Source organism: Neovison vison, chromosome 12 (genome assembly GCF_020171115.1).
Source record: "Neovison vison isolate M4711 chromosome 12, ASM_NN_V1, whole genome shotgun sequence".
NCBI classification, from domain to species: domain Eukaryota; kingdom Metazoa; phylum Chordata; class Mammalia; order Carnivora; family Mustelidae; genus Neogale; species Neogale vison.
The window spans coordinates 69832984-69858392 of record NC_058102.1 but is presented as its reverse complement, the minus strand read 5'-3'; the positions used below and the strand labels follow the sequence as shown (position 1 = coordinate 69858392).

General features: G+C 39.3%; 1 protein-coding gene across 1 annotated transcript in view; it reads left to right on the top strand.

The window, feature by feature from the left end:
* The window catches only part of IRAG2 (inositol 1,4,5-triphosphate receptor associated 2), a 147712-nt gene that overhangs the window by 20168 nt on the left and 102135 nt on the right, over nucleotides 1-25409 (top strand). Inside the window, 1 exon segment of the mRNA XM_044226362.1 lies at nucleotides 2914-3515. Within this exon segment, the coding sequence (XP_044082297.1) occupies nucleotides 2927-3515 (589 nt within the window). The 5' untranslated portion in view covers nucleotides 2914-2926.

Here is a 25409-nt window from a genome sequence, read left to right as displayed (position 1 = left end):
AGATTTTCTTGGACATCCTGGATTTAATGTGTATTCCCAGTAGCTTACTGGTTTGTATCTGAACCTCCTGCAGACTATAGGACTTAGGAGAGTAGATACTCTCTGGAGCAGAGGTATTAGCACTTTCTAGGTACTTAATAAATATTGGTTGAGTGCCTAAAGGTCTGAGTGATATGGAGTACAACTGAGGTTCAGAGAATTTTAAAAAAAGCATTTCTTGGGACATCTGGCTGACTCAGAAAAGCATGTACTCTGGATCTCTGGGTTGTGAGTTAGAGCCCCACGTTGGATGTAGAGGTTACTAAAAATAATAAACTTTAAAAATGGACACTGCCCTTTGGGATTTCTACAAGTGTGCCGTCTTTACACTGTAAATAGTCAATCAACTGAGGGAAATAAAGAGGGAGATACATCTAAGAGACTCCAGTGGTGCCTGGGTGGCTCAGTAAGTTAAGCATCTGCCTTCGGCTCAGGTCATGATCTCCGGGTCCTGGGATGGAGCCACACATCTGCCTCCCTGCTCAGAAGGGAGTCTGCTTCTGCCTTTGCCTTTTACTCGTGTGCCCTCTCTCTCAAATAAATCTTAAAAAAAAAAAAGAGAGAGGAGAGAGAGAGTGATATTCCAAGCAGCTGACCCTGCAAATGTAATTAACTTCCAGTTTTTAATTTGCAGTTAGTACTTTTTCAAAGATCACAAGTTCGACTTGTGCTTTTAAATGTTATGGCAGATTGCAGCTAATCTCTTCTATTGAGATCTAAAACTGAAAAAGAGGTTTGGATGGGACTGACGGGAGAGGTTTCCAGGCCATATATGGAGGAGGTGGCCCAAATTTCGAAATCCTTATCACATCTTTTTGAACTCCGATGTTCTGCTTTATATTAGAAAAAGCAAAACAAATCAATTTTGAGAATGTTCATTAGCTCATGAAGAGCCAAGGTCTTAAGTGTACTCTAGTTCATAAACCACGGAGTGGAGGTCACTTAGATGAGTCATGGAAGTTTTGCAAACAGATGATAAAAAGAGAAAAATGCCTTGGACAAACAAATAGAAATGCACGTCTTACATACTACAAATAGAAATGCATGTCTTCTATGCTAGAAACGTTAATCTGGCTCAGTCACAGATGCCCACAAGGCAAAGCCTTTCCCTGGGGCTTGCTCAGCCTCCTACCTTAGTATCCAAGAAGGAGGGTAGACAGGATCTGAGAGTTTGAAGTTCCAGTTTTAGGGTTTCTATTAATTAGCCTCATGCCCAACCTGTGCTTCCATTCTCTGACTCTTAAAAGGAAAACCAGTTCGTTCATATTGAGAACATTTGTAGATACCTAATCAGTCTTATAAGACTTTTTGCTCTCTTCTGTCATTCCCTCTACATCACTTCCTACCTCCCAGTGGAGAGATGAAAAACAGCTCCCATGTGGCCAGGGGAAATTCTCCAGAAAATGTGGTAGCTGTGAGGAGTTGAGGGTCTACACTCACGAAAGCTGGGGGAAATGTCTACAAGCCTGGTATTTGTGTATATCATATATGACTGCGGATTACCAGTAATGCTTGTAACAATGTATTGTGCACCTAGAAAAAAAAATCACATCATGTTTTTTTTTTCTTTTTTTTTTTTTAAAGATTTTATTTATTTATTTGAGAGAGAGATGGTGAGAGAGAGCATGAGCAAAGAGGAGGTCAGAGGGAGAAGCAGACTCCCCATGGAGCTAGGAGCCTGATGCGGGACTCGATCCCGGGACTCCGGGATCATGACCCGAGCCGAAGGCAGTCATCCAACCAACTGAGCCACCCAGGCGTCCCCATCATGGTTTTTTAATACAAGAATTAAAATTGTTTTTGAGGAAACAACATGCATACACAGTTTAAACAATCAAAGGATAGAAGTCAAAGTTTAAATGGCAAACATGCTGTGCAGTTATAAAGCCTAGGAGAGAACAGAAAGAATAGATTCCAAAGAGTATACACCAATTCCAGAATTGCCATAGAGGAATGTGTTTTAGGCTTGGTGTTGAAAAATAACCCTTGAGTATATGGAAAGGAGGGTATTGTCAAGTGGCAACACAAAGGTTATGATCATGACTGATTAGTGAAGGATTCTGCTGGTAGGAGCTTCATTGACTGGAGCTGTCCTCTTGAAGTAAATTGAAGCCAGATTGTGAGGATTTTTGAGTGTCGTCTTCTAAATAGCAGTCTTTCCAAATACCCCTTCCAATTATAGTTCTTCTAAAATTTCTCTTCCTTTTGTCCATTTTCTATGAGGGGATTTTTAAAGAAAGATCTATGAATGGAAATCTTAAGGTCCTAAAAATCATCACTTTGAAACTCTAGCTATTTGTAACTATTCAAAGTACTGTAACTCTTTGCCTAGGCAAAATTTTGGACTTCTTTCCACAGGGCGTATATAGTATTCATTAGATGAGAACCAGAACAGTACTCAAACAGGAACTGTAAGCAACTTCACCATCACCATCATATGTGACATAGTATTATAAATGAAAAGCAATATGGTTAGGAGTCCAGCCTCTGGAGTGGGACTGCCTGGGATCAAATCTGGCTCCAGCACTTATCTGGGGTGACTTTGGGTGTGTCTTATTTTCTCTTTACCTGGAAATGGAGATAATAGTAATGTCTACTTCATAGGGTTGTTTTGAGAATGAAATGAGTTGGTACCTATAAAGAAGATAGTACCATGCCTGGCACATGGCACATACTCTGTGTGTGTTGGCTGTGGTTATTTTCAGGAAATTCGAGTGCCAATAAAACACATGGGAAGTTGTTTAAACCAATTGTTTAAAGACCTCTTCATTCCTCCACAGCTGATTTAGGACTAAATAGCATTGCTAGATTATTGTTAGGTCAGTGCTAACTTAAAGAAAAACAACAACATGTCTACTTCTGCCTGCACTTTAGCCACTTCACCTGCATGATTGGAGGAAGATCAACAATGGCCGCTGGGAGGAAGGTCACGGACAAGCGGCATAACCCAGTGGAAAGCATCTGTAGAAAAATCAGAGCCATCCAAAAGAGAGAAGACCTTTCAGATCCAGTTCGACAGATTCTCCAATACCAGTCGAGCAGTTTTGATAGTCCGCAGATTAACACGGAGAAAGATATTGAAGAGGTTCTAGAGAACATGGCGACCACTCCTATTCCGTCGCCCAACACTTTCTTCTCAAGTACCGCGAGAGACGATGCCATCATTACATCTCAAATAAGGTCTCCAAGAACCCCATCTTTTTCTCATCTCCACTCTCCTGAGAATGCCACATATCCTGTTCCTCTCACAAGTTCTGAACACCTCTCAAGGCCAAGATCTGAGAGCTGTCAGAATTCTACATCGTGGGCATCACAGAACAGGAAGAGGGAGCACTTCTCTACCAAGGATTTGAATAAGCATTGTGAAAATCATTTGAATGCCTTAACACTTGACTTTGATTCAACCTCTGATAAAAACTCTGAATGTCTTACTCCTCAGAAATCAGTGGTGAAAAACTTATCTCTAAATGAAGCTGGTAAATATTAATCTTTTAATGTTTGTTCTTCTAATAAAGCAAGAAGCGTATCACTTCCTGAATACCCAAGTTAAAAAAAAAAAAACCCAATCCACATGATTAAAATTTGGATGAAAGCATCCATCTTTCCCTTTTTAAGTATGCTTCTTTCTCTCTTTCAAAAATTTTATTTTGGGGGATGCCTGGGTGGCTCAGTAGGTTAAGCGGCTGCCTTCGGCTCAGGTCATGATCCCCGTGTCCTGGGATCGAGTCCCACATCGGGCTCCCTGCACAGCAGGGAGCCTGCTTCTCCCTCTGCCTCTCTGCCTGCTATCTCTGACAAATAAATAAAAATAAAATACAAAAAAAAAAAAAAAAAACCTGAGAAGTACTTAAAAAAATTTTTTTTAATTATTTTTAAAATTTTTAATAGATGTGTAGTTGACCTGTTAATTTCAGGTGTACAATATAATGATTGAACAGTTATATACTTTATTAAGTGCTCACCATGGTAAATGTAGTTAATGTCTGTCACCATGCAAAGTTATTACAGTATTACTGACTATATTCCCTATGTTGTACTTTTCATCCTCAAGACTTACTTATTTTATAACTGAAAGTTTGTACCTCTTAATCCACTTCACCTATCTTGTCACAGGATACCTCCCCTCTGGCAATCATCAATTTGTTCTCTGTACCTTTTTAGTCTAATTTGTTTTATTTTGTTTCTTAGATTCCACACATAAAGTATATGTTGTCTTTGTCTGATTTATTTCACTTAGCATAATGCCCTTTAGGTCTATCCATGTTATCCCGAATGGCAAAATTTTATTCTTTTTTTATGGCTGAGTAATATTCCACTGGGTAAATATGTCAATTCTCCTTTATTCATTTATCAGTAGACCTTTAGATCAGTTTACTATCCCACCAATAGTTTATAAGGGCTCCATTTTTCCATATCCTTACCAACAGTTGTTATTCTTGACTTTTCAATACTGATTGGTGTGAGGTGATATTTCATGGTGGTTCTGATTTATGTATCCCTGATGATTAGTGATGTCAGGCATCTTTTCATGTGTCTGTTGACCATCAGTATGTCTTTGGGGAAAATGTCTATTCTGTTCATCTCCCAATTTTTCAATTGGGTTATTTGGTTTTTTAGAGTTGAGTTGTTTGTTATTTATATATTTCGGGTATTATCTTCCTACTGGATATATCATTTACAAATATCTTCTCCTATTCAGTTCATTGCCTTTTCATTTTATTGATAGTTTTCTAAGCTGTGCAAAAGCTTTTTAGTTTGATATGGCCCCAATACTTTTTTCCCTATCCTGAGGAGAATGAGTCCAGAAAAATATTGCTAAGGTCAATTTCCAAGAGTCTACTGCCTATGTTTTCTTTCAGGAGTTTTATGGTTTTAGCCTTTATGTTTTGATATTTAATCCAATTTAAGTTTATTTTTGTGTATGATATAAGGAGCTCGCCTAGTTCCATTCTTTTCCATGTAGTTGTCCAGTTTCCCCAGTATTATTTACTGAATAGACTATATCTTTTCTCTATTATACATTCATGTCTCCTTTGTCATAGACTAATTGACAATGTAAGTATGGGTTTATTTCTGGGCTTTCTATTCTTCTAGTGATATATGTGTCTGTTTTTGTGCCAGTACCATACTGTTTTGATTACTACAGCTTTGTAATAGAACTTGAAATCTGAGATTGTGATGTCTTCAGTTTTGTTCTTCTTTTTCAAGATAACATTGACTACTACTTGAGATCTTTTGTGGTTCCATATAAATTTTAGTATTTGTTCTAGTTCTTTGAAAAAAAATACTTCTCAAAAATTTTAGGTAGGTAACCTGTAGTGCAGTATTGTTTCTGGAGTTGAATTCAGTGATTCCTCACAACACCCAGTGCTCATCGTCCCAGGTGCCCTCCTCAATACTCATCACCTCTCTAGCTCACCACCTACACACCTTCCCCCTTCAACCCTCAGTTTGTTCCCTATAGCTAAGAATCTCTTATGGCTTATTTCCCTCTCTCCTTATTTTTTCCCCTTCCCATATGATCATCTGTTTTCTTTCTTAAATTCCGTCTACGAGTGAGAGCATACGGTATTTGTCTTTCTCTGTCTGGCTTACTTCACTTAGCATAATCTACTCTAGCTCCATCTATGTTGTTGCAAAGGGCAAGAGCTCATTCTTTTTGATGGCTGAATAATATTGCATTGTATATAAATATACCACATGTTCTTTATCCATTCAATAGTTGATAGACATTTGGGCTCTTTCTGTAGTTTGACTGTTACTGATATGCTGCCATAAACATCAGGATGCATGTATCCTTTCGAATCTGTATTTTTGTATCCCTAGTAATGCAATTCCTGGGTCGTAGAGTAGTTCTATTTTTAACAATTTGCGGAACCTCCATTCTATTCTCCAGAGTGGCTGCAGCAGTTGACATTGCCACTAACAGCGCAAGAAGTTCCCCTATCTCTGCATCCTCACCACACCTGTTGTTTCTTGTGTTGTCAATTTTAGCTATCCTTACAAGTAGTAGTACCTTGATAGAGATCACTCTAAGTTTATAGATTGCATTGAATAGTATGCATATTTGAACAATATTAACTCTTAAAATCCATAAGGATGGTATATCTTTCCCTTTTTTGGTATTGTTTTTAATTTCTTTCCTCAATATCTTATAGTTTTCAGACTACAGGTATGCCACCTCTTTAATTTTATTCCTAGGGAAATTATTCTTTCTGATACATTTGTAAATTGGATTGTTTTCTTAATTTGTTATTTTGTTATTGGTGTGTAGAAATGCAACAGATTTCTGTATATTGATTTTGTATCCTGAGACATTCCTGAATTCATTTATATTTCTAAGAGTTTTTGCTGTAGTCTGTAGGGTTTTCTATATACAGTGTGACGTCCTCTAGAAATAGTGACAGTTTTACTTTTTCCTTACCAATCTGGCTGACTTTTATTTCTTATCTGATGACTGTGGCTAGGACTTCCAGTTCTATATTGAATACAAGTGATGAGAGTGGACACCCTTGTCTTTTACCTGATCTTAGAGGAAAAGCTTTCAGTTTTTCACCATTGCCTGTGATGTTAGCTTTGGGTTTTTCAAGAAGGCCTTCATTATATCGAGATATGCTCCCTCTAAACCTACTTTGTTGAGACTTTTTTTTTTTAAAATCCTGAATAATGTACTTTGTCAAATGCTTTTCCTGCATCTATTAAGATAATCATATGGCTTTAATCCTTAATTTTGTTAATGTGGTGTATCACATGGATTGATTGATTGATGTGTATAGAATCATCCTTGCATCAATGAGCTAAATCCCACTTGATTATGTGAATGATCCTTTAATGTACTATTGAGATCAATTTGGTAATATCTTGTTGAGGATTTTTGTATTTATGTTCATCAGAAGTATTAGTCTATGGTTTCCTTTTTTGTAGTGTCTGACTGATTTTGGTGTTAGGGTAATGCTATCCTCATAGCATGAACTGGAAGCTTTTCTTTCTCTTATATTCTTTGGAATAGTTTGAGAAGAATAGGTATTAACTCTTTAAATGTTTGATAGAATTCAACCATGAAGCCATCTGCTCCTGGACTTCTGTTTGTTGGGAGTTTTTTATTACTGCTTCAGTTTCATTGCTAGTAAGTGGTCTGTTCAGATTTTCTGTTTCTTCCTGATTCAGTTTTGGGAGATTGTGTGTTTCTAGGAATTTATCTGTTTGTTTTTTTAATTTTTATTTTCTTTATCTAATTTGTTGGTATACAACATCCTGTAGTCTTTTATAATCCTTTGTGTTTCTGTGATATCAGTTGTAACTTCTGTTTCATTTCTGATCTGAGTCTTGGCTTTTTTTTTTTTTTTTTAATAAGTCTGGTTAAAAGCTTATCAGTTTTGCTTATTTTTTCAAAGAACCCAGCTCTTAGTTTCATTGATCTTTTCTATTTTTTTTTTCCAGTTTCTATTTGATTTATTTTTCTGTTCCTCTACTTCTGTTTCCTTTCTTCGGCCATCTTTGGACTTACCTTTTTTTGCCTCTAATTCTGTTAGGTGTAAAGTTAGATTGTTTTGTTTTTAAATATTTTATTTATTTATTTGACAGAGATCACGAGTAATCAGAGAGGCAGGCACAGAGAGAGGAGAAAACAGGCTCCCTGCAGGGCAGAGAGCCCGATGTGGGGCTGGATCCCAGGACCCTGGTATCGTGTTCTGAGCTGAAGGCAGAGGCTTTAACCCACTGAGCCACCCAGGTGCCCCTAAAGTTAGATTGTTTATTCGACATTTTTCTTGTTTCTTGAAGTAAGCCCATCTGCTATAAACTTCTTTCTTAAAACTGTTTTTGTTAAGTCTCAAAGCTTTTGAACAAAGATTTTGTGTTTTCCAATTTCATTTTTCTCCAAGTATTCCTTGATTTCTCCTTTGACTTCCTCAGTGACCCTTAAGTTGTATACTAGTATACTGTTTAGCCTCCAAGTGTTTTGTGTTTTTTCCAAGTTTTTTTTTTTTTTATGATTTATAGTTTCATAGTACTATGGTTGAGAAAGATGTTTGGTATGATGTACAGTCTTAAATTTACTGGTACTTATTTTGTGGCCTAATGACATCTATTTTAGAAAATATTCCATGTGCACTTGAATGTGTATTTTGTTTTTTGTTTTTTTGTTTTTTGTTTTTTTGGTTTTTTGTTTTTTAATTTGTCAGGGACAGAGGGAGAGAGAGTGAGCGAGCACAGGCAGACAGAGAGGCAGGCAGAGGCAGAGGGAGAAGCAGGCTCCCCGCCGAGCAAGGAGCCCGATGTGGGACTCGATCCCAGGACCCTGGGATCATGACCTGAGCCGAAGGCAGCTGCTTAACCAACTGAGCCACCCAGGCGTCCCGTGTATTTTGTTTTTGAATGGATTATTCTGTATCTGTTAAGTCCATCTGATAATATGTGTTATTTAAAGCCACTGTTTCCTTATTAATTTTCTGCCTGGATGATCTTTCTATCGATGTGTGCTAAAGTCTCCTACTGTTATTGTATTACTGTCCCATTTCTTTCTTCATGTTTGTTAATAGTTGCTTTTTGTATTTAGGTGCCCTGTGTTGGGTGCATAGATATTTACAATTGTTATATCCTCTTGTTAAATTGATCCCTTTATCATTATGTAAATGGCCTTGATTATTTTTTGTTTCAATCTTTTTTTTTTTTTAAAGATTTTATTTATTTGACAGAGCTCAAAAGTAGGCAGAGAGGCAGGCAGAGAGAGAGGAGTAAGCAGGCCGCTGCTGAGCAGAAAGCCTGATGCAGGGCTCGATCCCAGAACCCTGGGATTATGACCTGAGTCGAAGGCATTCAATCTGTTTTAAAGTGTATTTTGTCTCAGTATTGCTACCCCAGGGTTTTTTTTTTTTTTTCTCCTATTTGCATGAAATATCTATTTCTACCCTTTCACTTTCAGTCTTTATCATTTTAGTTTAGGGTGTCTTGTAGACAGCATATAGATGAGTCTTGTTTTTTTATCTATTCAGTCACCTTATGTCTTTTGATTGGAGCATTTAATCTGTTTACTTTTAAAGTAATTATCGATAGGTATATACTTATTGCCATTGTGTTTATCATTTTCTGATGGTTTTTGTAGTTATTCTCTGTTCCTTTCCGCTTAGTCATCTTTCACAGGGAAGAGAATTTCTTTAGTGTGCTTGGATTTCTTTCTCTTTATTTTTGTATATCTATTATAGGTTTTTGGTTTGTGGTTACCATGAGGTTCATATATAACCTCTATGTATATAGTTGTCTGTTAAGTTGATGGTCACTGAAGTTCAAACACATTCTAAAAGAACCACAGTTTTACTCCCCTCCCTCCCACATTTTATATATATGATGTCATATTTTACATCTCATTATATTGGGTATTTCTTCACTAATTTTTTTAGGTATAACTGATTTTACCACTTTTCTTTTTTAACCTTTCTACTAGCTTTATAAATGATCTAATATATTCACTCTATATTTGCTTTTACCAGTGAAATTTTTCCTTCTATAATTTATATCTAGTTATGACTTTTTCTTTTTCCATTTGAAGTCCCTTTAACATTTCTTATAAGGATAGGCTTAGTAGTGAGGAACTCCTTTAACTTTTGTTTGTCTGGAAACTCTCAATCCTGAATGATAACCTCGCCATGTAGAGTATTCTTGGCTGTATTTTTAACCCCTTTCAGCACTTTGATTATATGGTGCCACTCTCTTTTGGCCTGCAATGTTTCTGCTGAAAAATCAGCTGATAGCCCCATAGGTTTTCCCTTGTACTTGTTAGATCCTCTCTTGCAGCTTTTCAGATTTTCTCTTTATCTCTAATTTTTGCTATTTTAGTTATTAGGTGTCTTGTCAGTCTTCTTGGGCTTCTTGTTTGGGGCTCTCTGTGCTTCCTGAACGTGGATGTCTGTGTCCGTCCTTAGGAGAGGGAAATGTCCAACTATTATTTCCTCTAATATGTTTTCTGCCCCCTTCTCTCTTCTCCTTCTGGGATCCCTATAATGTGTATGTTGTTATGCTTGCTGTTTTCTAAGAACTTCCTTAACCTGTCCTCACTTTTTGAAGTTCTTTTTTCTGTTCAGCTTAGTTGCTTTTCACTACTTTGTCTTCCAGATCACTGATCTATTCCTTTGCATCATCAAATCTGCTGTTGATTCCTTCTAGTGTATTTTTATATCTGTTATTATATTCTTAAGCTCTAACTAGTTCTAGTTCTTTTTTATATTTTCTATCTCTTTGTTGAAGTTCTCACTGAATTCATCAAGTCTGGTGAGCATCTAATGACTGTTACTTTGAACTCTTTATCAGGTAGATTGGTTATTTCCAATTCATTTAGCTCTTTTTCTGGGGGTTTGTCTGCTTTCATATGGTTCGTATTCCTCTGTCCCTTCATTTTGCCTCACTCTATTCATTACTATGTATTAAGTCAGCTGTCTTCTAGTCTTGAAAGTAGGGGTCTTATGTAGAACATGTCCTGTGAGGCCCAGTAGCAATCCGACCGCTAGTCTGCAAAGTGTTCCAGAGGCGCCCTTGTTTGGACTATGTGTGCATTCCTCTTGTGACTGGGTCATGACTGCTACTGGTCCTCTGGTGGGAAGGGCCAGCCCTTAGCCCAGCTGTCTGCGAAGTATGGCTTCAGGGCTTGCTCCCAGCCCAGCTGAATGGATGGCCTGGCTGCAGCTGCTGCACGTGTGCTCGTGGGCACAGTTATCCTCAGGCTGGCTGTCTATGGTGTCCAACTTTGACTGCTGCAGGTGCATTGATGAGCATTTTTTGCCTGTGATACAACTGACTGAGAGGCCTGGCTACAGTCACTGTAGGAATGCTGGTGGGTGTGTTTAGCTCCTGGTGCAGCTGAATGGGGTCTTCATTGCACCTGTTGAGGTTGCACTAGTGGATTGGGCTAGTGTCTGGCAAGGTTGAGTGGTAGGCCTAGCTATAATTACTGTCACTATGCTGGTAGATGGAGCTAGCTCCCCCACTCTCGGGGCCAGAAGTACCTCTGAAGGGGCTCTAGTCCTGCTTGGTATGATAGAGTAGTAGTTGCTCTGAAGAGACACAGGTTCCAAGGGAGGCTGCCCTGCCCACCTCCAATATGGTGGGTCCAGAGCTGATTTGGGGAGGCACCTGCTGGGGCAGTTCTGCAGGAGAATACCTGCATAGGGTAAGTGGAGCTAGCAAGGTAGATGGAGAGTGTCAGAACTGGTATCTCCAAGTGTCAGACTAGCTAAGCTGAAAGGATGCACCTCATCCCAGAGAACACTCCTGTAGGTCCCTGACCCATTGACACATGTCCTAAAATTAGTACTCTTTCATGTATATTCCAAACACTTTTCAAACTGATGAGCCTTGGGCCAACTGATGCAGTGCACTGGCCCTTTAAGAGCAGAGATTTGGATTCCTGTAGTCCTCTATGATCGTCAGAGTTAAGTTTTGATGATTTTCAAAGCCAGATGATAAGTACTTGCTTTCACCATATGGGTTCCCACACCAAAGGTTTGGTTGCGACTGTGTCTCTCCTCTCTTCCCCCTCTTAATGTGACCTTCTCTTTATGCTTTTAGGTATGGAAGATCTCTGCCAGTATCAGGTCATTAACAATAATGTAAATAGATGATTAATGCATATTTTGTATGTTATATGTATCATATACTGTAGTCTTTCAATAAAATAGCCTAGAGAAAAAAATGTTATTAAGGATATCACAAGAAAGAGACATTTATGGTATTGTACCACATCTATTTTTAAAAAACATATAAAAGTGGACCCATGCAGTTCAAACCCATGTTGTTTAAGGGTCAACTGTAATTGTTGCCTTGGTGAGTCTGTAGGAGGAAGTGAGCTCAGGATCCTACTCTGCCACCTTCTAGCAAGACTCACCCTTTTTTTTTTTTCCTTAAAAGAAAGTCTTACATGTGCCATGTATTTTCTATGCCTTTAGTTAAAAATCTGATAGAAATTCCAGGCTGTATTTATAATTATAATCATTGATATTTCTTTACAGATCTGAAAACAGACTTTTTCTCTAGGGCAAATTAGAACATCACAATGGAAATACATAGATGTAAGGGAGTTAAAATTCATATGGTTCCCAGATGGCTTCCTAAAGACTACCATTTTAACTGTGTGTGTGTGTGTGTGTGTGTGTTTGCACGTGTGCGCGCACGTGCGTAGGTGTAAAACATGTAAGAAAGTGTAGGCTTTGTTGTAGAGCCAATAAGGTAGGCCAGGAGAGAATGTATTTTGCAGACCAATTTTAATTCAGATTTTGTGAACTCTATTTCGGGGATTGATCACAGAATCCTGTGCATGATGGGCATTGAAAAGCAAAACAATATAAGATGACAAGTTTTCTGCATAGCTAGTTTTTTCACTCCCTCTATTTTTCTTTAAAATATTTCTATTCATGTTGTACTAGTTACTTTCTCATAGAATGCTTTTAATATTATAGTGTAAAAACTGCTTGCCTCCTCTGTAATCTGTTCTCCTTTAAGAAAACTTATAAATTAAAAGGAAAAATGAGTAATAGATTTTCAAGACCAGTTTTTGGTTTGGATTGTCAAGTCAAATAACCAGTCTTGGGGGCCGCTATTGAAATATGTTTTGTAAAAATTAAAGTAATCAATTATAGCACAGAAAATGCCTCGATATGCAAACTTCTGATAAGATGGACGCTAGGAAACAATGTTAAGGAAGATGTAACCTAGAGCACTAGCAGCACCTGTGAAGAATTAGTATTTTTTATGCATGTGACACCGAATGCAGAGGTAAGTTGAAAATTATCTGCTGAAATGTTTGGTGGTACTCATCAAGTCATCTGTACTTTCTATTGTGAGCAAAAGGGAAATGGTTTATGTGCGGTGCTCTGTGTAGTTGTGTTTACGTGTGTGATGGATACAGCCTGATGTGGGATAAGGATGGCTGTTTAGGTGTTGGTTATTTCTTTCTTTCTTTTGAATTTCTTTATACCTATTTTGCATATTTTACCGGTATCTTGCATAACTTTTTTTAAAACTTATCAACTGATTTACCAGCTGCAAAAATTGGAACTACTTACAGTGTAATCAGTGATCCCTCACTAGAAATATATACCTCAAATTTATAGACAAAATTTAGCTCAAAGTTGTTAATTTTAGAGTATGTAAAAGTTACTATCCTTACAAGATTTAAAGTCACTCCCAAACATAGGCAATGAAAGAACTGACAACATGCATGTCCCAGGCAGTCAGAAAGCCAAGCCACATTCTTAGTGATGCGGGCAGGCTGAGTCCCAGGACCCAGGGAGGGTCTAAACGGACCAGCCAGGACCATTCCCTGGCTTTACGCAGAACAGAAATCAAATGTGAGCCAGAGAAACTGAAAACGGAGCTTACTGAAGAGTGTGACAGATAATAGTAGACAGAGTCTGGGAGACTCAGGAAGGAGAGAAGAATGAGTCTCATCATTGTAGGGGTTTATATTAGGAGAGTCTAGGGTGCATGTTCCTCCAGGAACCCCGGGTAGGGCCCAGGTAAAGGCAAGTGTCAGGTAAACAGTAGGTGTTATTCCATAGAATACTGAAGACAAGGTATTGATGCCAGCGTCAGCTGAGGTTTGTTTGGAGCTAATGTCCTGGGACATGTTTAGGATCTAGCTCTTCTTTTTTCTTTCTTCCTCCATTCTTCCTTCCTCCCTCCTCCCACTTCCCTCCTCCCTTCTTTCTCGCTCCTTCCTCCCTTCCTTCCTTCCTCCCACCTTCCTTCTTCCTTCTTTCCTTAAAGATTTTATTGATTTGACAAAGAGATGCAGCGAGAGAGGGAACAAAAGTCAGGGAAGTGGAAGAGGGAGAAGCAGGCTCCCGCTGAGCAAGAAGCCCCATGCTGGGCTGGATCCCAGGCCTCTGGGATCATGACCTGAGCTGAAGGCAGACGATTAACGACTGAGCCACCCAGGCACCCCTGCTCTGGCTCTTAAGTGTTTTCAGGTGTTTGGGGCCTAGGACAAAACTCAGTGATTAACTTTCTGGCCTCTGCTTATTGCGGGATCATTGAGGCAACAATGAAGAAAGAATTCTTGAGACACTTTATGGAGCAACTTTTAGTAAGTTTATTTAAGGGACAAGGACTCAGGGGGGCCCATGGGCAGAAAGAGCAGCACTTTAACTTTATGAAGCTCGTGGTTGTTTATATGCTTAATGCTTAAAGGAGAGAGGACATGAAGGGAGTGTTAGATCATAAATGTTCTCTTTCAATTTCTACTCATAAAACTACTTTTGGGGGCACCTGGGTGGCTCAGTGGGTTAAGCCGCTGCCTTCGGCTCGGGTCTGGTCTCGGGGTCCTGGGATCGAGTCCCGCATCGGGCTCTCTGCTCGGCAGGAAGCCTGCTTCCCTCTCTCTCTCTGCCTGCCTCTCCATCTACTTGTGATTTCTATCTGTCAAATAAATACATAAAATCTTTAAAAAAAAAAATTTAAAAAAAACCCCTACTTTTGCAGGATTTCTCTGGTGTTCATCATTGAGCTCGATATTCACTATTGTTGAGAAGTACAGGCAGTCATGAGACCCCTTACGAATGTAGCAACCAGCCTGCTTTTTGTCCTTATCAGGACAATTCAGGCTATAGGTCAGCCTTCCCGGCTAAAGGTGAACATCTTTCTGCTTCTATCCGTCATCACCCCTTGAAGTGGGAAGACCGCTTCTTTGGCTTGTTCGGAGGCAAAACATGGAACATGAGTGAATAGGGCCTAATGGAAAAACAGCAGAGACGGAACCTTTCTAAAATGGAGTCCCTTCAACTTTCCTACTTCATTAGGACATAAAATGATACAAGCAAGAAGGAAATAGTTATCTCTAGGAGATAAAGGATCAATAACCAATGGGTCTGGATTTGGGAAGGAAGGAGTGAAGGGAATTTTTATTTCCATCTTTTGACTGGGCTGAGGAATGGATCTATTTACAAAGAGTCTTGAGGATCTTCTCTGGGTTTAGGAAATTCTTTAACCAAGACCCTTAGTTCAGACTTTGACTAAGGAGTGAAAGATGCCTGATGAGGATCTCCAGTAATCTTGAATGGTTTTATTTTTAAAGATTTTATTAATTTTTGAGAAGGAGAGAACACAAGCAGGAGTAGGGGCAGAAGGAGAAGCAGGCTCCCCGCTGAGCAAGCAGCCCAGTGCAGGGCTCGATCCCAGGACTCGGGGATCATGACGAGCCAAAGGCAGACGCTTAACCAACCGACCGAGCAACCCAGGTGCCCTTGAATGGTCTTAGTATTAAATGGCTCTTTAATAGTCTATTTAATAGTCTCTTAAGAGTGGAAAGGCAGTTTAGACAGAGGATAACTGGGATGAATGCTCAAAGGTAGAGGGGAGCGGTAGGCATTATATCAGGTTTTTGTTTTTTTTTAAGATTGTATTTATTTATTCGACAGAGATTACAAGTAGGCAGAGAGGCAGGTCGGGGGGGAGGTCGGTGTGCGGGGAGCAGGCTCCCTGCCAACCAGAGAGCCCAATGCGGGACTCCATCCCAAGACCCCGAGATCATAACCTGAGCCGAAGGCAGAGGCTTAACCCACTGAGCCACCCAGGCGCCCAGAGTTATATCAGTTTTATAGTCTTAGTTGAGCCACATTGCCTCTTTTTTTTTTTTTTTTTTCATTGTCTCTTTCATTAGCTTTTTGTAATGGATCTTTCAGTGGAACTACTTGGGAATTCTGAAACCTTTTGGAGGCTTCTGCATGCCAATTAAAACAGGTATCGCATTCTATTTAATTTGGGAACACTTGCTTTAAAGGGCATTTTTTAAATGATCTTATCTAATTGGAATGGTTCCCCATACTGGCCATTCTATTTCTAGGCTGTAATACCCTTGAGGGCTGGGAGGAGTTTAGTAGAACCCTAGATGCAAATGGAGATAACCCACATTTCTGTTCAGCCATATCTACTTGCAAAGGAAGTGAAACTCAATTTCTGTCTGGCCTAATTTTGAAGCCCCCAACCTGACAGTTACCAAGCCGAGTTCCAGAAGACCCAAGACAAGCTTAGTGAGATTTTGCTGTTTTTGCTAGATAACTGAGATTTCTGGAATTATAGTTCTTAGACACAAAATAAGGAGGTGTGCAGGAAGGTGGCATGCATGACTCTAGCATTTAAGAATTCCATTAGCTAACTGCAAGGATATTTAAAAAAAAAATCGCGTTACATAAAAGACTGTGGGTTTCTCAGAGCCAGACTATACCTAAAAGAGATATGCCTTTGTGTGTGTTTTATAGTGTACCTTGTTGCATGGAAATTTCCTTGTGGTTCGTGGGTGACCTAATGTCAATCTAACCTATTCTGTGACCAATTTATCCTGTCATGGAATTCTTCTTGATGTAACTAGTGCTCTAACAGCCTTTAAATGGTCAACCTATGCCTACCAATCTTTTTTTATTAACATACAATGTATTATTTGCTTCAGGGGTACAGGTCTGTGAATCATGAGGCTTACACATTTTACAGCACTCACCATAGCACATACCCTCCCTAGTGTGTATCACCCAGCTACTCTATCCCTCTTCCCCCACTCCCCAGCAACCCTCAGTTTGTTTCCCGAGAATTAAGAGTCTCTTATGTTTGTCTTCTTCCCTGGTCCCATCTTGTTTCATTTTGTTCCCTCCTTTTCCCCAAAGAACCCCCCCCTGCTTCTCAAATTCCTCATATCAGAGAGATCATATGATAATTGTCTTTGACTTATTTCACTTAGCATAATACTCTCTAGTTCTATCCACCTCATTGCAAACAGCAAGATTTCGGGTTTTTTTCTTCAATAACTGCATAGTATTCCATTGTGTATCATTTATCCATTATCGGTTGATGGACATCTAGGTTCTTTCCATAGTTTGGCTGTTGTGGACATTGCTGCTATAAACATTTGGGTGCACGTGCCCCTTCGGATCACTACATTTGTATCTTTGGGACGCCTGGGTGGCTCAGTTGGTTGGACGACTGCCTTCGGCTTAGGGCGTGATCCTGGAGTCCCGGGATCGAGTCCCACATCAGGCTCCCAGCTCCATGGGGAGTCTGCTTCGCTCTCTGACCTTCTCCTCGCTCATGCTCTCTCTCACTGTCTCTCTCTCTCAAATAAATAAATAAAATCTTTAAAAAAAATAAAAAAAAAAACTACATTTGTATCTTTAAGGTAAATTCCTAGTAGTGCAATTGGTGGGTCATAGGATAGTTCTATTTTCAACTTTCTGAGGAACCTCCATACTGTTTTCCACAGTGGCTGCACTAGCTTGCATTCCCACCAGCAGTGTAGGAGAGTTCCCCTTTCTCCGCATCCTCGCCAACATCTGTTGTTTCCTGACTTGTTAATTTTAGCAATTCTGACTGGCGTGAGATGGTATTTCACTGTGGTTTAGATTTGTATTTCCCTGATGCTGGGTGATGTTGAGCACTTTTTCATGGGTCTATTGGCCATTTGGTTGTTTTCTTTGCAGAAATGTCTGTTCATGTCTTCTGCTCATTTCTTGATTGGATTATTTGTTCTTTGGGTGTCGAGTTTGTTAAGTTCTTTATAGATTTTGGATACTAGCCTTTTATCTGATATGTCATTTGCAAATATCTTCTCCCATCCTGATGGTTGTCTTTTGGTTTTGTTGGCTATTTCCTTTGCTGTGCGAAAAGTTTTTATCTTGATGAAATCCCAATAGTTCATTTTTGTCCTTGCTTCCCTTGCCTTTGGTGATGTTTCTAGAAAGCAGTTGCTGCAGCTGAGGTCAAAGAAGTTGGTACCTGTTCTACTCAAGGATTCTCATGAATTCCTGTCTCACACAGAGGTCTTTCACCCATTTAGAGTCTATTTTTGTGTGTGGTGTAAGGAAATAGTCCAGTTTCATTATTCTGTATGTGGCTATCCAATTTTCCCAACACCATTTGTTGAAGAGACTGTCTTTTTTCCATTGGATGTTCTTTCTTGCTTTGTTGAGGAGTAGTTGATCATAGAGTTGAGGGTCTATTTCTGGGCTCTCTATTCTCTTCCATTGGTCTGTGTGTCTCTTGATGACTACAACTTTGTAATAGAGCTTGAAGTCTAGAATTGTGATGCTGCCAACTTTGGTTCTTTTTCAACATTCTCTAGCTATTCAGGGTCTTTTCTGGTTCCATATAAATTTTAGGATTATTTGTTTCATTTCTTTGAAAAAAAAAGTTGATGGTATTTTTATAGGGATTGCATTAAATGTGTAGATTGCTTTAGGTAGCATAGACATTTTCACAATAATTGTTCTCCCAATCCAAGAGCATGGAACATTTTTCCATTTCTTTGGGTCTTCCTCAGTTTCTTTCATCAATACTTTATAGTTTTCTGAGTACAGAATTTTTGTCTCTTTGGTTAGTTTTTATTTCTAGATATCTTATGGTTTTGGGTGCAATTGTAAATGGGATTGACTCCTTAATTTCTCTTTCTTCTGTCTTGCTGTTGATGTATAGAAATGCACCTGATTTCTGTGCATTGACTTTATATTCTGACCATTTACTGAATTCCTGTATGAGTCCCAGCAGTTTTGGAGTAGAGTCGTTTGGATTTTCCACATAAAGTATCCTATCATCTGCAAAGAGTGAGAGTTTGACTCCTTCTTTGCTGATTCAGATGCCTTTTATTTCTTTTTGTTGTTTGATCGCTGAGGCTAGGACTTCTAGTACTATGTTGAATAGCAGTAGTGATAGTGGACAGCCCTGCTGTGTTCCTGACCATAGGGGAAAAGCTCTCCATTTTTTCCCCATTAAGAATGACATTATGCCTACCAATTTTTGCAACTTTTTGGCCTCTGAGATCCCTGCTCCTTTATATACACAATAAAGCAAATAAAGCAAATAAACATGTCCACCTTAATGTATAAGAAGTAACCTAGAGATGTAGTAGTAACCCAGAGCCCTGGGTGCACCACCAACAATTCTTGTGGAAACTTGGTTTTCCATTATGAGAATTGTGGTCTGAAAGTGTAGGGGTTTGGCTCCGGGTAGACCCTTCTGCTAGCTCTGTTGGGCTTTGGGCAGAACCACCAATTCAATGAAGCTCTGGGCAGAGCCATGCAGGGGCAAATATGCTGGGTCAATTGAACTTGGGGTATCACTGTGTGCTCCTACAAGCTGACCTGCCCTATAAAGAAAAGCCAATTAGATTGAGAGCTCCAATACAACAGAGCACAGCTGAGAACTAAGAGGAATTTACCTACAGCCCTTGGAAATGACAAGAAAAACAGCAAATTCAGAGGGTTCCCGGGTACCATGTGTGTCTGTCTTCTCATCCCCAAATGCTACTAGAAGTTCACTTTGGATCCTTATACTGCCACCAAATCCGTTAGAAGACAAAATTCAACTAAGGAAATTTGAAGGTCTAATTGGCTTTATTAAATGATTTATGAATCAGACTGCATCCCATCTAGCAAGTAGGAAGGAATTCAGAAATGTACAAAATAGAAGATTTTTATAAGGAGAGTGGGGCAAGAACATTACTAGCAGAAGAAAAAGATTTTTCCAGGCAAGATGATTTTTCCCTTGGGAACAGTGGGGAAGATTTAGGAGGGATTGGGGTGGAGGCTAGTGGAGTCTTACAATGTGGATTATACCCCTTCTTCCTTTAGGGGATGGAGAGGGCCCATGAGGCAAATTCATCAGAAAATTCCCCCTTGATCTCTTGAGACTACATTCCTGGGGAGATTGAAACAGCGATTGGCTTACATACTGAGCTCTGGTTTTGGACTTAGCCTAAGGGACACCAGTTTGGGCCTGTGGTTTTCTTTTTAATAAGGCGTACCTCTTGTTTCATTGGGGGTTCCAAATGGTGATAGTCTATCATTCCTTCTTAATTAATCAGCTGGAATGATTGATAAAAAGAAACTCCACTCTGCTTCGTCAACTATCCAGCTGTCTTCTGTTTTCTTTCCCGAAGGAGAAGCAGGATAAAAGCCTGATTGTGTTTCTAGTCGCTTGAGGAGGTTGTAGACACTGCCTTCTTACCCTTACATACATTAACGCATATTTCCTATAAACAAGGTCATGTATTTGCCAGACTACAGAACAATGATCAAAATTGGGATGTTTAGTATTATTGCAATACTATGATTTCATTGAAAGTTCTGTGTTCATGTAGTCTCCGTTGTCCCAATCATACACTTTACAGCTTTTTTGCTTTCTGGTCCAGGTTCCAGTTCAGTTCCCACCTCGTATTTAGTTGTCACAGCTCTTCCGTTTCCTTACATCTGGAGTGTCTCACTTCCTTGTCTTTAATGACCTTGAAATTGTTGAAGAATATAAGCCAGTTACTTTGTAGACTGTTGAATATTTTCTCTTATTCAAGTTAATACATTTTCGCAGACACACTACAGAATTGATGTTGTAGTCTTCTCAGTATATCAGGATTTTAAAACCTGATTACTTGATTAGTGGAGTGTCTGCCAAATTTCCCCATTTCAAAGTTAATTAATAATAGTTAATGGGAAGATACTTCGAATCTATGTAGATATCCCATTCCTCATCACTTTCATTTAATAGTTTTAGCATCTATGATATTGTGCTTTATAATAAGAAATACACTTTGTCCCATTTCTGGTCCTGAGCTCCTAAAACATTAGGAATTTCCCAAGTGATGAGAGCAATAAAGCTGTCTTTTGTTATGCTAATGAGGTGAGTTTTGGGCTGCACCTAAGGACAGGGGGCTGGTTGCTCAAGGAGAAACTGCAGGATTAAAAGGTTGAGACTTAAAGCCCTTCTTCCCTGACCTCAGTATGGGGGAGGGACTGGATTTTGAGTTCTATCATCAATGGCCAGTGATTTAACCAAACTTGCTATATAATGCCCCATAAAAACCCAAAAGGAGAGGGTTTGGAGAGCATCCAAGTTGTTGAACATGTCAAGATTTGGAGAGAGTGGTGTGCCAGGGAGAGGCTAGAAACTCTGTGCCTTTTCCCCATACCTTGCCTTGTGCATTTCTTCCATCTGGGTGTTCCTAAGTTATATCCTTTTATAATTAACTGGGAATCTGGTAAGCACAATGTTTCTGAGTTTTGTGAGCCACTCCAGGAAACTCAAGGAGGGGATCGTGGGAACATCCAATACTATGGAAGGTCAGTAAGAAGCACAGGTGATATCCTGGAATTAGGATTGGCATTTGAAGGTTTAGGGATGGGTCCTATGGGATCTGATACCATCACAGACAGAGAGTGTCTAAATTGAGTTGAATTGTAAGACACCCAGCTGGTATTCAAGAACTGGATATCCAAGAATATCCCAGAATATTGTATCTAAGATATTGTATCCAAGAATTGCTTGGATGTGTGTGTGTTGAGGGTGGGGGGGAAACTGCATGTTGGAATTTGTAATTAGAAACATGGCATCCATTGATATTTCTTGCCTTAACCAATTACTACTATAATTGTTGCCAAGTAGAATATTTTTTTTAGCTCCCTCATTTTTTCTATATTCCTCACTTGTCAATCTATTGTAAGGGTTTTACCTTCCTCCTGACTGATAAGTTAATATCACTATGAGTTCTGGATTCTTCTTCTTCTTCTTCTTTTTTTTTTTTAAACACAGAAAATGTTTTCTGTTCATTTTCCAAAGATTCGTATGTTACATAGTGACAATAGTTGGCAATTTTTGCAAGGTATATGTGAGAGAATCTTAAACCTGTCTGAAATTTCAAAAATAAATAGGCCCTTGATAATTTTTTTTTATATTGTGTGTGTATAAAATATATACCTATTATATTACATGTCATATTAGATATTAGTATAACATGTAACATAGATGCATGTTATATTTATAGTTTGTGAATTACATATCCCTCTTTAATTTTCCTTTATTCTGTTACTTATTTTTTAAATAATTTTTTTTATTTTTTTATAAACATATGATGTATTATTAGCCCCAGGGTCTGGATTCTTCTTATATCCAGTGGTTTGTAATGTGTTACTGTCATTATTTGTTGTGAAGCTCAAATTGTCCCAGAGTTGGTTAGCAAGATATTCTTTAAGGTGGTTCCTGTATCTCTTTGGTATGTTCCAATCTTTCTTTGAACATTTCACTACTTCCTGGTAACAACCAGTTGTCCCAGGTACTAATACTTTTGACATGGCCTCATTGGTTTTTTTTTTTTTTTTAAGATTTTATTTATTTATTTGACAGAGACCACAAGCAGGCAGAGAGGCAGGCAGAGAGAGAGGAGGAAACAGGCTCCCTGCTGAGCAGAGAGCCCAATGCAGGGCTCTATCCCAGGGCCCTGAGATCATGACCTGAGCCGAATGCAGAGGCTTTAACCCACTGAGCCACCGAGGTGCCCTGTCCTCATTGTTTTTAATAGTTTATTTTCCCTGGTATTATAAAGGTCTCTAGGTCGGTCTTGTACAGTTCCTGCCCCAACCTTGGAATCATTGATTTCTTCAAGTATCCATACCTCTTTTTCATAAGAAATAATAGAGACCACAATCAGGAGGAAAGGGATTGTTAATTATGGGTCTTTTCAGTAGTCAGATCTAGGGAGTACATTTTTTTTTTTTTTAAAGATTTTATCTATTCATTTGACAGACAGAGGTCACAAGTAGGCAGAGAGGCAGGCAGAGAGGCTGGCAGAGAGGGAGGAGGAAGCAGGCTCCCCACTGAGCAGAGAGTCCGATGCGGGGCTCAATCCCAGAACTCCGGGATCACGACCTGAGCCGAAGGGAGAGGCTTTAACCCACCGAGCCACCCAGGCACCCCTAGGGAATACATTTTTTGAAGATAAAATCCATTACAAGTTCAACAACTTTGTCTGATGCAAATTTAGTACTATAAGGGTTTTACTTACCTCTTTCTGCATCTGTATTTCCTTTCTCACCCCATAGAAAATCCTGGTCTTCAGTGACACCAATATAAATGCTCATCTGTTTTATTCTTCAATATATACACAACACTTGTAGAATAATAATGCTCGAGCTCCTTGTATTATTTCTCTTTGCTGAATTACCACAAACTTGGTGGCTTCAAACAATGCACATTTATTACCCCATACCTTCTGTGAACCAAGAGTCCACACACATCTTAGCTGAGTCCTCTGCTAAGGAACTCAGAATTGTAGCCAAGGTGTTGGCTAGTGCAGCTGTGTTATCTGTGGCTCAACAGGGGACTGACCTGCTTTGGGCAGCAGAACTTAGTTGTTTGTGGTTCTAGGACTGAGAGTTTCAGATTCTTGCTGTCAGAAGGTTTCCCTCAGGTACTTGCCTTAGGTACAGGCCTTTCAGCATAAAAAGCCTGTAACATGGCATCTTGCTTCTTTAAAGCCAGCAGGAGAGTGAGTGACTCCAGCCAAGTGTCAAGACCTGTGATCTCACCTACCTTAATCATATAATCACATACAAGTATATTCCATCACCTTTGTGATGTTCCTTTGGTTAGAAGCAAGACACAGGTCATGCCCATTCTCAAGGGGAAGAAACTACACAAGGGTATAAACATCAGGAGTCAGGGGTCAAAAGGGACACCCTGGATTCTGCATACCTCACTACCACAGTATGCTGAAAATGGTTTAAGATTTTTTGGGTCATTCTTTTTTTCTTAAGATACATACAACATGTTCCCTAAGTGTGTATGGGACTATTTCCAGACTTGTTCTTATAATCTGCTTTTTCTCACTTAGTAATTTTGAGTGCTCATCTGTGTCCACAAATTTTCATCATATACTATGCCTTTGGGGAGATGTATCATATTTTACTTTATCATCTGTCTCAATTGGATATTACTTTTTCTCTTGATATTACTTTTTCCTCTATGATTATAAGCAGCATCATTATGAATATTCTTGCAACAAAATATTTCCATGCACCCCTAATTTTATTGTAGGATGACTGGTGCTTATTTATTTCCAGAAAGCTTTTCTGCTTAGGATTTAAGGAACTACTTCCCTAAAGAAAATAAGGAAGCTTCGCTGAAGGGAGATACTAATCAGGGTTCTTCAGAGAAACAAAAGCAACAGTGTGTGTGTGTGCATGGGTAGATAGATGATGATAGATAGATTTGATTATAAGGAATTGACTGACGTGATCAAGGAGGCAGGCAAGTCCCAAGATTCACCTGGTAAGTCAGCAAGCTAGAGACCTAAGGAGCTAATGGTTTAGTTCCAGTCTAATTCCAAATTCTCCCCAGTGAGAACCAGGAAAGTTTATGGCATAGTTCCTGTCCAGAGGCAGTCTCAAGACTGAAGAATAGCTGATGGTTCCATTTGAGTCCAAAAGCAGGAAGAAAGCTGATGTACCGCTTCAAACAAAGGCAGTCAGGCGGGAAGAATTTGGTGACTTAGAGGAAGGCCCATCTTTTTGTTCTACTCAGGCTCACCATTATTAGGAAGGACAGTCTACCAATCTAAATGTTAATTTCATCTAAAAATACCTTTACAGAAATTTCCAGAATAAGCACTTGACCAAATATTTGGACATCCCATGGGCCAGTTAAGTAGATACATAAAAATTCATGACAGGAAGCCTTTTCAGTTTGAGGTATGTAATAGAGGGCTTAGAGTTTTAGTGGAGGAAAATAAGACAAAGATATTCTTGTTGGCGTCACAGATCCCTTTTCAATTCTACTACAAATAAAAGGAATTAAAATCCTCTCTCTAAATGTATTAAAGTTTTCCCTTTTCGGCACCACCTAATACTACCACATGACATTTGCCATTAAATTAATACAGATTGGGGCACCTGGGTGGCTCAGTGGGTTAAAGCCTCTGCCTTCGGCTCAGGTCATGATCTCAGGGTCCTGGGATTGAGCCCCACATTGGGCTCTCTGCTCAGTGGGGAGCCTGCCTCCCCCACTCTCTCTCTGCCTGCCTCTCTGCCTACTTATGATCTCTGTCAAATGAATAAATAAAATCTTTAAAAAAATTAATACAGATCTTCCTCAACTTATGATGGGGTTACACCCTGACAAATCCACTCTAAATAGAAAGTACCCTAAAATAAAAATGTATTTAATACACTTAACCTACTGAACATCATGGCTTAGTCTAGCCTATCTTAAGTGTGGACAACACTTATATTAGCCTACAGCTGGGCAGACTCATTTAATTCAAAGTTTATTTTAAAATAAAGTATTGAGGGGCACCTGGGTGGCTCAGTGGGTTAAGCCCCTGCCTTCAGCTCAGGTCATGATCCCAGGGACCTGGGATCAAGGCCGCACCTGGCTCTCTGCTCAGCAGGGAGCCTGCTTCCCCTGCCCCCACCTCTGCTTGCCTCTCTGCCTACTTGTGACCTCTTTCTCTGTCAAATAAATTAAATAAATAAAGTATTGAATATATCATGTGATGAATATTATACCAAAAGTGAAAACCAATGGTTCTGTGGGTAAAAAATTGTTTTAAGTATATTCGTTGTTTACCTTTGTGATCT